Source organism: Haemorhous mexicanus, chromosome 4, assembly GCF_027477595.1.
Source record: "Haemorhous mexicanus isolate bHaeMex1 chromosome 4, bHaeMex1.pri, whole genome shotgun sequence".
NCBI lineage: Eukaryota > Metazoa > Chordata > Aves > Passeriformes > Fringillidae > Haemorhous > Haemorhous mexicanus.
This window is the reverse complement of record NC_082344.1, coordinates 27,519,536-27,532,709: the sequence shown is the minus strand read 5'-3', so window position 1 is coordinate 27,532,709 and position 13,174 is coordinate 27,519,536. Positions and strand designations below refer to the sequence as shown.

General features: G+C 38.7%; 1 protein-coding gene across 1 annotated transcript in view; it reads left to right on the top strand.

The window, feature by feature from the left end:
- PPP3CA (protein phosphatase 3 catalytic subunit alpha) overlaps positions 1-13,174 on the top strand; it is a 170,031-nt gene that overhangs the window by 110,560 nt on the left and 46,297 nt on the right. Inside the window, exon 3 of the mRNA XM_059844181.1 lies at positions 8,943-9,067. Within this exon, the coding sequence (XP_059700164.1) occupies positions 8,943-9,067 (125 nt within the window). The remainder of the gene's footprint in view (positions 1-8,942; positions 9,068-13,174) is intronic.

Here is a 13,174-nt window from a genome sequence, read left to right as displayed (position 1 = left end):
GCAGTGCTCTCTTACCTCTCAGAACAACTTAAGGCATGTGATGTGGTTGGTAGCTGTCTGCTAAAATAATACTTCTTTCCTGTCACACCCCTCTAATGACTTTTTGGGTATTTTCCCCTCTCTAGCCAAACATTAGGAAAACAATTCTGAATATAGTGTGAGGCACTGGTTAGCTTGCTTGAGGAGCACAGAGCAAGAGCTAGCCCAAATCTGCTGACTGACACCCCTTAGTGCTGCCCTTAGTCCTTTTTTAGCTTGCTTGCACTCTGCCTAATAGCAAGGTTACACAAATAAACATAATTAAGGCTATTCAGTTCATCAACATGACTTCTTTGTGTTTATTTTCATAATGATCATTAAGTGATAGCAGTTTGTTTCTAGAGCTAGATATTCTTAAAGGTGCCTTTAAACCCCAACCATTCTATGATCCATGTTGATTTAGGATCAGCATATGGATTTAGCCATCTACTCAAGGTCATGTTTATGTTTTCATCAAGGGGAAATCAGTGTGGTCAACTCCTCCTTGCACTGGCTCTCCTAACTAATTATCCTGTGAGCTTTTACCAGGACAGAAAATTACTTTGGAGAGCTTTCTCTTGAAAGCGTTTTCCTCAGAGCTTAAGCATTTTTCACCAGAATTAGATTTGCATAAGACATTGGTTATGTAATTTAGATTCTATAATTTCAAAAAGTCATTTTCTGTGTCTTAAACTAGAATTGGGGAATCTTGCACATTGCTTGCTTTCCTTTCCCTTATTCCCGTATACTATCACATGAACACTCATAGTACAGAAAGGCTGGGTTACAGTGATGGCTCAAGCCCACCAAGATGGGTGCAAAACCTGACATTACAAGCTCAGCAGGTCTTTGATGCAGGTTCTTTTCATTGATGGCTCTGGATATAGCCCAAATGCTGCACTTCACTAAATTTCTTCGAGCTAATTGTGCTGGCTCTTCCAGCTCAGGAGGCATACGAGTATCTGTGTTGATACTGATGGTTGCTAATTAAGAGCACAGGAATTTGAGAAATCTTATTTCCATTTTCCCTCCTGTTTCTGGGATGTACAGAGTGCTACAGATACAAAGGTAACAAACAGATGCAGTTTTTCGTTGTGGGCAAGTGTTTGTTTTCCACTGATAAGACAAATTGTTGCACTGAAGGAAGGAGGATGCTCTTTGTAATAGTGTTGCTTCTTATTCTTAATAAAACACTTAGTAGGAGTGGGGTAAAACATCAAGTAGGGCTGTGATGGCACACAATGAGGAAACTGTGACAGCAAAGGTTATCCCCAGGTAAAAATGGAGAACCTGTATTGCCAGCCAACATGACAGCTTTGTGGTTGGGTTTTTGGATACTCGGCATTCATAAACTGAAGCTTGACATACTAATACTTCTACCTGTAAAATCTTGTACATTGTTGGGTGCTTGGAAGGTGATTGGATTGCAGTCTGTGATGGTAATACTGCTCTAATATTTTGTAGTTAGAAGAGCAAACTGTACTATCCATCATGGCCCTGTAAATAACCAAGGCTTCCTTTGGGCTTTATGTAACTCTCACTGGATCCATGTAGTACTAGTGCCTGTGTTTTAGCTTTACTGGGGTTGGGATTAGTGCTGCTGAGAGAAATACTGATTGTAGAGAAACCTGTTCCTAAGAGTTGTATTAAATCATCAGCAAAATAAATTACCCTGTTATTTGAGATTCTCCTCTTCAAAAGTCCTTTTCTCATTTTGCCTTGTTTCCCTTTCCTAAATTTCATTTGGAACATTGTGTTTAAAGCCAGGCTGTGCCTGCTTCTTCTGCACTATCCTCCTTTCTCCTTTAAAGGGCTGTCTGCTCCTGGTGCATTGAATTGGATGCAGCAATATAAGCATGCATTGCTCCCTCTCAGGCTATCCCTGCTGACTGAACCTGTGACCTTATAAACTGTTAAAATTCCTTGGACCTTTGTTTTTCACATCTGTAAAACTGGGGATAAGAGAATTTTCCTACTGCTAAAAATAACCTTGATCTCAGGATATGAGCTGGAAATCCTGACCCAAACACCAATGAAACACTTTCCTCACAAATAATCCTTCTGATGGGGTTATTTGTGGAATATGCATTGCTCCCTGATTTTAAGGGTGCATTAACAGGAGATAATGACAGTACACTTGCTTTTATATTTGCTAAGGAGGATCCTCAGGGGCAGTGCTGACCTTGGGAGGATGGCAGGGGAAGAGCTGGTTGTTTCTTTGGTGGATATGGGAATGAATGCTGACTTAGTCCTGTCACATTTTGTTTCTCCCTCTGTGGCCTCATTCAGCATCTTGTATATGTGATGAAAGCACCTACCTATGTTGATCTTGGAGAAAAAGATCTGTAAAATAGGCACTAGATCACCATCCCCTTTCTACTACCACTCTGTTAAGTGGCTTTGATTTGGAATTTAAAATTTTCGTTTGGTACCTCAGTGCCAACAAGTGATACCAACTTACTCTTCTGAAAAATTCAGCTGGGGTAGGGGCATGGAGAGAAGGGCTTTTTCTCTGCCAGTGTCAGTTTTACAGCTCTTGGTTAAGCCTGTTTCCTGAGACTTGTTTCTGGTATTTCCTGTATACACAAAGGCACTCCTCTGCCTGCTAAGCTTATGTACCTGGTTTTTATTTTGTTTTGAGACACTGGAAATAATATTGTGACATGAAAATTAATATGTAGAGCTATTTTTAAAATCATTGTGCTGAAGACATTTTTCTAGGCTTAACATTGTGAAGGGTTTCTGCTGCATGGGTTAGGGTTTGGGGGATTTTTTGCTTCCTCCTTCAGAGAATATTAATGACTGTTGTCCTGAAGGTCTTTTCTGATGTGATGTTTTCCTGTCTCTACTCTCTTTCACTCTGCCTCTTCAAATCAAGTGTCATTAATTTGTTCTAGCCTTCAGGGGATGGTGGGAGAAAACTAACTCCTATTAGAAGGAGTGAGCGTGGGTGATCTTTACAGACACTGGAGTTGCAAGTGTTGGCAGAGCAGAACACAGTATAGTGTCCTCATGTGTTGCACAGAAAACAGATTTTCCCAAGATGCTCCTTGCCTTTTTTTTCCTCTATGCAAGGAAGGAATGTTATCAGTCAAATAACATTGGCAAATATGGCCTTGATGCTTCCTTTGTGGTTTCCTTTGCTGTACCTGTATGGTCAATGGTTTCTGGATTTATCTCTGGTTAACCAGGCCTCTTTATGAAAATGAGTAATTGTTTGTTAATGCCAGTTCACTCTGGTAGTACAAACTCATCAATTTGCATGCAGTGATTGAAGGGAAAAGATAGATGAAAGCCTATTATAATCACGTTAGATAACCAGATATGAATATGAATGAGATCATGCTTCTTTTGGAAAGAGAGCTGTGTTGTTCAATAGACTTAGTATAACAAACATTTATATTAAAGCCCATTATGTTGAGTCTTGTACTTGTTTTCTTTGGAAGAGTTACTTAGTGAGCTGTCTACATGATTCTGACCTTAGTTCCAGTAAGTAATGAAATCTGCAAGTTCTTTAAACAGCTCACAAACAGGAACAGAATTGCATGGCAATGAAACAATGCATGTAACTTAACCACAGACTTTGGGTCTTGAGTAGCCCTTTCGTGAGCAGTTGCAAATAAAAATTTCTGGAGTTACTTCTTTCATTTTGTACTTCTTCCTTGTTCTCCAGAAAATAAGGAAGAAAATTGCTCTTTCTTTAGTGATTAGGGAAAAAAAAAGGGACTGAAACTGTGGCATTCTGAACATTTCATATTGCTATGGCAATATAGAATATTCCTCAGATACACATTTGCTAACAAACCTCATTGAAGCTGTAAGGTTGTAATCGAAGACATGTGACCCTTATATGTAACTTTGTTATTAAATTTTGAGGAAAATCAGAGCCTTCTGGTTAATAGTTGAACCCTTCAAAAACAATGCAGTGGTTGTTCTCGAAGCACATGAGAATTTCATGCATATAGATCTTGCAGTTCTTTTCCCTCATGTTTGTGAGTTTTCTGAGGAAGCCCAGTCTTTGATAACTGAGCTGCAGAAGTTGGTTTTGTTGATTTTGCTTTGCCTTTGTCTGCCCACTGTAAGTACTCCTTCCCACTTAGCTTCTTCACTTAGCCTTTTGTACCTTTTCATTCCTTCAAACTCTTTGCCTGGAGAAATGTTTAGGGCATACTTCTCATTGGACATGCAGCTTCTTTACCCTCTTATTGTAGATCTGTACAAGTGACCAGCCACAATTCTGCTCAGACACGTGCAGGTTTGCATGATGCCATCTTTTCTTTGTCAGTAAGGCTTTGTAAGTACCAGGTGTCTTTGCAAAGCAGTAAGCTCTTGGAAGCACGTGCTCACTAATGGAATGGTAAGAGGCTAAATGCTTCCAAAACATTGTACAAAGCAACCTCCTTTGGGATTTGCAGTCTGCATCCTACGTCGTAACTCAGTAGGGTGTTTTCCTCCCTTATGTATTTTGGTATTGTGTGCTGCTTTGCTCAAGCTCAGTCCCTTGGAACTCAGTGCAAAAACATCTCCAGCTCAGTGAATGTAAAGAACAAGTGATCAAGTGGTGGATATTATTCCCTACACAGTGGTTCAAAAGATATCTTTGCTAGATTGTTGTTAATTGTCATACATGTGAGTTCACAAATGTTGCTTGTGGAGCTGGTGATGGAGTGTTGCCTGCTTCTAATACCTGATGGCATTTGAAGATGAGAATATAATCTTGTGATAACATGGAATGAAAATTTACTTGAAACAGTAACTATATTTTACTATAGTTGTACTATACTCAGCCTATTATGTTACACCAATTAGGTATGTACCTGATAAATGAGAAAATAAGTGTGGCATATCCAAACTGTTGCAGATGGAAAATTTTTTAAATGACAGTGTTTAATGTAGTGTGAATATAAATTTTGTTCCTAATGTCCATATGAAGTGGGAAACCATATAGAATAATCTTTGGACTGAGTTTGTACATAGTGAAGAGCCTTTAGTTATTTGAAGGAAGGTATGTGAAGAGCATTCACAGTCTTTTTATTTGTGCCAATAGACATTGCACTCTAAATCACTGTTATACCACTTTGTCATCTATAAATAAACTGGCAAATGCACTGCTCAGCTTCAAATTTCCTTCACTGCTAGTACCACTTGAAATCAGTGGTACCTGTTTCAGTATTGCTTGTTCTTGACGTAAATCAAAGAAAAATCCTCACAGTGAAGCCATCAGAAAAATAATTTAATTTTTATTCGGATGACAAAAACATTGCTCCTGTGTCTCGCCACGTCCACTTTCTATTTTTATAATAGAATGGTATTTTATAGACCACTAAATTGGAAAAAATCTGCTGCTATAGGTAAAGGTTGTGTAGTGGATCAAAATACCCATCATAACAAGTAGAAAAAGCTGCTGAGAAACGTGATTTCTCAGGAATTGCAAGGGCAATCCTGTGAACTTGAATCTTGTGAAGGGGCCCATGTCTTCCTTGAAAACTTCCTCAGCAGATACAGATTTCTAAGGAGTCCACAAACAACTCATGTTTCTCAAATTTTCTGATTGTACCAGCAATTACTTTTTTGGAGATTGAGATATTAGTTTCGAAAAACTTAAAAATTTCTTTGCATTTAAAATATTTCTAGTGTGTTGTGCAGTTCTGGAGCTTGCTGCCCTGAGAGTTTAGGTAGGATGTTGACAGGCTCAAATAGACAAATTCTTAAGCAACAAATTTGATGCCTGAACTGACCCTGGAAATAGTGAGTAGAAAAAGTTTTGTTGTTCTCCAGCTGGCAATTTTAGAATACAAAGGAAATTGAAGAGCACTGGGTAAATTAAGTAGTGCTGTCTTCTTCAGGGAGAAGAATTTGCTGTTAGATTAGTTTGTTATTATAAATTAATGAGTGTACAAAGGACGTGACTTGATGGCACCTCTGTGAAATCATTGATATTGGGTAGTATGTGAATTCCTCCCCTTTTTTTTTTAATATGAACACAGCTGCTTTTAATGTTAATCCTGCACACATAGAAACCATGCTTTACATTCCCTGTGTTCATAGTTAAAATCCATAAGTACATTGATCCTGGAGATCTTCATTAAAAATTTAATTTCCTGCTTTATTGTGCTGGGGATTTTTTGGTTATTAGTGATGAAAGAATGTTGATACATCTTTGCTTGTGTTGCTTAATAGTCAGAGCTCCAGTACCAAAAGAGGGCCTGTGCAGGTGTAACAGAACAGGGTGTGTCTGGCAAAATTCACAGGAGCAACAGATTCAATGCTAATATTTGTAGGAGAGTAAGCCCAAATATATAATAACCAGTGTGCTTTCAGTTGTTTTTTTTTCTTGTAACAAGAAGGATGAGGGTAGTGGACTCAGCAGTGTGGCGTGGATATGGAACCTCTCCTGTGGGCTCTTGGTGGGACAGTGCTGCAAGTTCTTTCTTAGTGATATGAAGCTGCAACATGACATGGAGACTATGCTGGAGTTATTGGCTGGTGGATGTTTCTGCCTTTTTGAATGGAAACATAATGCTGGATCTCTTTTGCCCCCACCTAATGAAAGATAAAGCATTGATTCAACTGCCTGAGAGATCTTCCAGATCTGAAGTTCATAGGAATTTAGAGTTGGAAAAGAAAGGTGACAGAACTATAGTTTTGGAAGCAGTTGCAGTTCTTTTCAAATGATAAACTGAGCATAGTAGTGTATGCATGCAAAATTGCCCCTTTAGTTCATTTGTAAATCAGGCTATTCATCAGAATATAAGTATATGGGTTTTAGGGTTTTACATTACAAGGACATTTCAAGCCTATACATGCAAACCTGGAAAGTGTAAAGTCTGTAAGATATTCCATCCTATTCCAGGCAAAATACTAATTGGATTAACTGTATGTAACATTGTCATTTGGCCATAATAAATTAAACCTCAATGCTAACTCTTACTTTTAGCATCTTCCTCTCTCTGCTTTTACCAGCTGATTTTAAGCTTTTCTTTTGGAACCTACTTTAATTGACAAGGTTAGTTTTGAGTGCTGGGCTTTAAAACTTTCCATCTTTGGAGGGTGGGGTGTGTTTTGTTCTTCCTGGATACATTTCAGCATCTATTGCTAAGTATAAAAGAAGTAGGCTGCTTTGTGCAAAGTGCCTAGACTATCTATCAAGTACCCATTTTCTAGACCAATTCAGACTTTTGCAACTTGGGGGATTGCAGAGCTTTGCACTTTTTATTTCTGTCCTGTTCACTGATTTGCACACTGCTTTTCTGACTTGTGACAAATTCAGGGACATGCAGGTCCTTGCAGAAAGCTTTCTAACCTTTCTGGTTTCTCTGTAATAGGCCTTGTGTATTTACCTGTTCACACATCTGCATATCAAAAAAAAAAAAAAAAAGTCTATTTTCTTTGTGCTTTAAGTGAAACTAAAAAAGTTAAATCCATTTAAAAATTGGTAAGTCTTGTTCAACTTCAGGTTTTTGCAGTTGGAGCAAATGGGGGCGGGTGATAATTGGTAGAGCTGTACAGTTATGTAACTAAAAGCTTTTCTGCTGCAAGTTAGGAGAGCAGATTGCCTGGCCATCAAATTGTGACACGTGTTTTTAATCTTCCCACAGTGTCCATGCAGAGGAGTACAGTCAAGAAATGTGTATTGGTTTGGGAGATTAATGTGTTCAAATAAAGATGTTGCCAAAAAATTTCCTTTGGGGTACAAACATTTTTTTAGAGAAACAGTGGTGGTGTCATACCACTTGGGGATTTAAATAGTATTTATTTGGCATAATTAATGGCAGATATTATTCTTAGGTTGAAATTGAATTGTTGATGGCTTTTAGTATGAAAGTTGTCATCTAAAACTCACAATGGGGAATCAACTGGTAAAAAAATTATACAGTATATCACAGTGGTGATAAGATAAAATATGCTATTTTGTGGGAAAAAATATCATGTTACTATCACAGAAGAATAGTCAGCTAGCCTGGAATCATGAATTGTCACCAATTTCACATAAATATTCATGCAAGCAGTGACTGAGATATCAGTGGGTTTTTTCTGTACCCAGAGAGGTGGGTGGTTGGTTTGGTTTGGATGGGGGTTCTTTCTGGCTTTTGTGTTTAGTTTTTCTTGATGCAATGACACTATACGGATCTTAGTGTATACATTCAGGGAAAAGTGATACAAGTATAAAACTATAATGTGAACCTGACTGAGATGAAAGACAGTAGCATATGAACACTTTGCACTGGGAGTTTGTTGGATTTGGTGTTGCAGCTATTGTATATAGTCCTTTTGTATCTATATGGAGTTGTGACTTCAGCTTCTCCAAGGCATGTTGACAAATGTGAAGTTGGCTTATCTGCAGTGGAACAAGGGCATTACCTGAAATAGAGCATCTGAATTTTACTTAAGGTGGGCTGCTGCTGCATGTTAAGGCCTATCTTGGACCCTTCGTTTTCTTCAGTTACTTGAAAATCACCCTTAGAGTGTGAAAATCAGATTTTTTGAGGGGGGGTGAGGGCGGGGGGAAGAGGGTTTTAGGTCACTGAAGGACCAGTTTAAACAGTACCAGTCAGGGCTATTAACATCACCTTGGTTAAGGATCATTGCCATAAAAGCTCCAGGCTTTACCTTAAATGGGATGTGTGTGGGGGGAGTTACCTTTTGAGTAGAAGAAACAAAGCAGGTTTTGACACTGCACTCTTAGGCATCCATGGGGTTCTCCAAAAGCTTTGCCTGCCTTCCTGCAGATGCTTGAAATCCCCCACCAGGGAGTTGGAAGTTTCACAAGAGAGCAGAGCCAAACTCTTCCCCTGAAGGCACGGACTGTTAAACTGTTTAACTAGTAAATGATGCACAGAATTGTCATAACATGTCTTTGGATTGTGTGTACCTAAGATGATTTTTGCGTGGTGAATCTAAATGTTGCTCCTCTTCTGTTCTAGTTTGTGGAGACATCCATGGTCAGTTCTTTGACTTGATGAAACTGTTTGAAGTGGGAGGTTCTCCTGCCAACACACGGTACCTCTTCCTGGGGGACTACGTGGACAGAGGGTACTTCAGCATTGAAGTAAGTTTCTAATTTCTGGGTTTGGGTGCAAAATTGCTTGCAGCATGTTTTGTATATTTAGCATCATGTCTTAACTAGCTCAGGAATAGTGAGGCTCTTCACAAATACCATGTTAATGTTGCTGGTGGTGTTTTTATAAAGGTTGCTTGGAATCCAGCCAAATCCCACTATATCTGTGCTGGAAAGCTGACACAGAATGGTGCTAACTAGTGGCCATCTAAATATTGCACAGAAGGCAGCGTGCTCTGCAGCTTGCAAAAGCTCAATAGCCTGAGTGGATGTGAGCTATTAGAAAAGAGACATAATAGAAAAAACTTAACCTACGACCCACAGTTTAGTTTGACTTTTAGGATTATTTGATCTGAGTTTCCTGGATGTGAAATTTTAGGAGAATGGAAGGACTAGATGAGAGGTAAATGGGACAAAAAGCCAGCATGCAGCATGCTGTGCTGGAGAGAATGAGTAAGTTCTGTTTAGATATGGCATGCAGGAGTGCATGATCTCTGGCTTTTATGCAGCACTTGAATCCACAGAGAAGTGATGCACAAGTGCCCTGCTGGTGGTGCTGAGACCTGGTGTAGTCTCTCCAGGTGAGGCCATAGAATGTGGAGGTCAAACGGCCTCTTTAGCTGGCTTGTGAAAGAAACAGTGTCCTATCCAACCTGCCAGCTTTGACTAGAAGTGAGTCAAATGCCAAGCTGAAATTCTCTGTTCCAGTACTTGTATAGCAAACTAGATGTTTTCTTCTATCCTGTGTTATTGCTTGATTTTACAAACTGACAAGATGAAGTGCACAACTGCTGAATAAAACCTGATGTGGATTTTTTTGTCTAGGTTATAGCGGAGCTAATCATTGAACAGTCAATCAGAAATCCTTGCTGAACTCTTGATCTTTTCTGTGAGAAGTTCAGACTTGAATTCCCTGAGTCAGGGCAGAATGCCCATTACCTATTGGAAGCAATATAGATCCTATGATACGTGTCTGTGTGTCTGTGACTGGATTAGATGGCATCATGTGAGAACACATCCACTGCTGTTTCATTCTACATCCCACACTGAAGTACACTGTTGCCATATTGGTATACAAGCATATAAGGCCAAGCAGCTGAGTTACATGTTTGGAAAACAGATCAGTGTATTATCTTGCCAGTGTAATGTTTAAAGTAAGAAGTTGCTGAAAAATTAGATTCGATAAAACTACTTTTGCTTTATTATTTCATTTTAAAACTTCATTTCACGTGAGCTGGTAATCACTGCTGTGGGTTGCCATGCTGGATTTCTTGGGGAGGGTTGGGAAGGAGGAGCAGGAAGAGCTTCACAGATTTAAACCATTGTGCAGCTCTGTCTTGAACTACCATTTTTGAGTTGTGATAACCTCATTCATGTCTCCTGCAGTCTGTGATTGAGACAAGATGTGTCTGGAAGAGGAAAGTTTTGTCTTCACATCTATATACGTAGGCTTTTAATAAAAGAAATAGAACAGCTTTCAAGTGCTTCTCTGACAGTTTACCAAAATCTGTTCCAAAATCTATTACCAATTAAAGACATAGCAAGCCATATGAAACAAAGAAAACAGCCTATGTATAGGCAATAATCCCCTTAAAATCTCTCATTTAGCAACCTGTGCATACATACTTAGCAAATTGTGTTCTGAATGCAGTTTTTCCATTCAGGAACATTGCTTTTTCACTGGAAGCAGTATTAGCTTCTGCCAGTGCCAAGAAAATATCTCAGCTGTCAATTCTATTATTTCTTTTGTATGTTAGGTTCTCAAATCACTACTTTTTTTTTTGGTCACATAACTGATTTTCTCCACCTGTCACCTTGATTAAAGATTATCTTTGAAAGGAAAGCAAGTTTCTATTTCATAAGTGTATTTAGATGTAGAGTTGTGCATTCAGGCATGAACTCAGCACAATAAATAGTGACAAGGAAAGAAATATTGTGAAGAATGCAACTTGGCATTTAGAGGGAAAAGATATTTCTGGTGGAGAAGGGGACCTAAGTACATAGATCAGGCACCAACTCTTGTCAGTACTTTGTGCTGGGGAAGTCATGCTGGTAAACAGCCCTAGCCTCAGTTTGGCCTCAGCTACCATGCCAATCACATAGTGATCTTTCTTCCATCCATCTGCTGGCTTCCCTTTCTGCTATGGAGACAGGAGAGTATTGCAGTTCTGGGGTCTTTCCAAAAGAATTAAGTGGCTGGTCCAAGGTACTAATCATGAGTAATACAAGCTTTAAAAACATTCCCCTTGATTGCTGTGTGATCTCTAGTGTAAAAGTGACACCACTGAGCGTAGACCGAGCTGAGTTCTGATAGTGGGCGAGATAATCCTTCTCTGTGGGCTGCAAAGCATTTGGGATTCTTCTGGATGAAAGGTACTACATAATGCAAGCTATTATCATTAAGAACAGAGAAAGAAATTGCATAAGGTAGGTGGAAGGCATTTGATAATTCAGAGGGAAAAGGAGAAAAGTATTTGTATAAGGCACTCAGCAGAAATGTCGGTCCTTGCTCTATAGAGCTTTTGATCCAAGGGCTCAGTTCTTCATGTGCATGCTCCATTTTTACTGCTGTTAGTTTCACTGCGTGAAGAGGGTGTGTGTTTTGTGGTTTTATATTAGCTCTAAGCAATGAGTCAAAGGATGAGAGACTGATAAAGAAGTTCCAACAGGTAACGTTAAAAAATGTCAAGTTGTAAGTAGAATGAGACAAGGTTTCTTGGCACAGACAGAATGTTTATTCCATATCTGCGTTCTTTTCCATTTGACCTTTTGTTAGAACCTGGGCATTTCTTCACTTAAAATAACAAATTTCTGCAATTTAATACAGTGCATTTGTTTATCAGTTATACATGGCTGTATAACTGATAACATTTCCCTCTTGTGCTTGCACTGTTCCAGGGGTTTGACTCCAGAGTAGAAGAAACCCCTTAGTCTTCACTTTCAAATAAGTTTTGTGGTCATGGAGAGTCAAAACCCAAATGTTTAAAACAGAGGGCTATTTTTAAATGTAAAGAATAGTTAGAGCCTAAGTGGTTCTGCAGGAATAGGTTGTAAGGGAGAATGACTAATCTCTCTACCCAAGTCTGAAAAGTATTTTTTGAAAAGCAGACAAGTGCTGTGCAGTGTAGGGAGGAGTGTACATATAGACTATTTTTCATCACAGTCTTAGAAAAATTACAGAGTAAAAACCAACTACAGTGCAATAATAATAATACTAATAATAATATATAAACCAACTGTTGGAATTATTTTCTTGCTCAATTCCATATAACAGCATACCTTCTTAGATGTCACTTGTAAGGTATGTAGTGATCATTTTTGGCAGAGGAAAGGGTTAAAAGATGGAGAATTGAACCAATGTTCAAAACTAACAAAAGTGGAGTTATGTTTTAAGGTTCAGAACATGCATACATTTTCCTTCCTGAATGCACAGACTGACATTGCAGAAGGTGAAACTGGTGTTATGGTATTTTCAGCAAGAACAAAGTGAGGTGTTTGGCATGAGTCTGGAATTTGACCGCTGGACCTTATGCCAATTAAAAAAAAAAGCATCTGGCACTTGAGATGCTTCTGAACTCGGTGAACTGTTGGAAATTAAATGGTCTCTCCCAAGAAAAGAATTACACATAAATAAATTTATGTTAGTAAACAGTGGGTGAAGTTAATGCTGGTGACGTTGTGTGTTTATTATCTCTCAAGTCTCTGTGAACTTTTGAGGACTTCATTGGAAGAATAAACACCTTTCAACATTGTCTGTTACTGTAGTGTATTAATGTTTTTCAGTAAAGAGCTTGTTTTAAAATAATTTGGGCTGATCAGGAATACTTCTCCAGTGAAGTCAATAGTTTTTTTCAGTTCTCTTAAAGCAAGGAAAATCCTGGGACTTTAATTATCCTGAATTTCCTTGCTGTTTTCTTCTGTAGACCAGTAGCAAATACCTTTCTTCATAGCAACAATTTGCATCTTGTGAGATCTCATTTGTGTATGGCATTGCTCCTCAAAGCTGTGAAAATTCAGTAACTCAGCAAATTGAGATTATTTTTGTATCTATTAGATTCCCAGACTGGAACATCTGTTTGTGTCAGGGCTGTCCTTGCA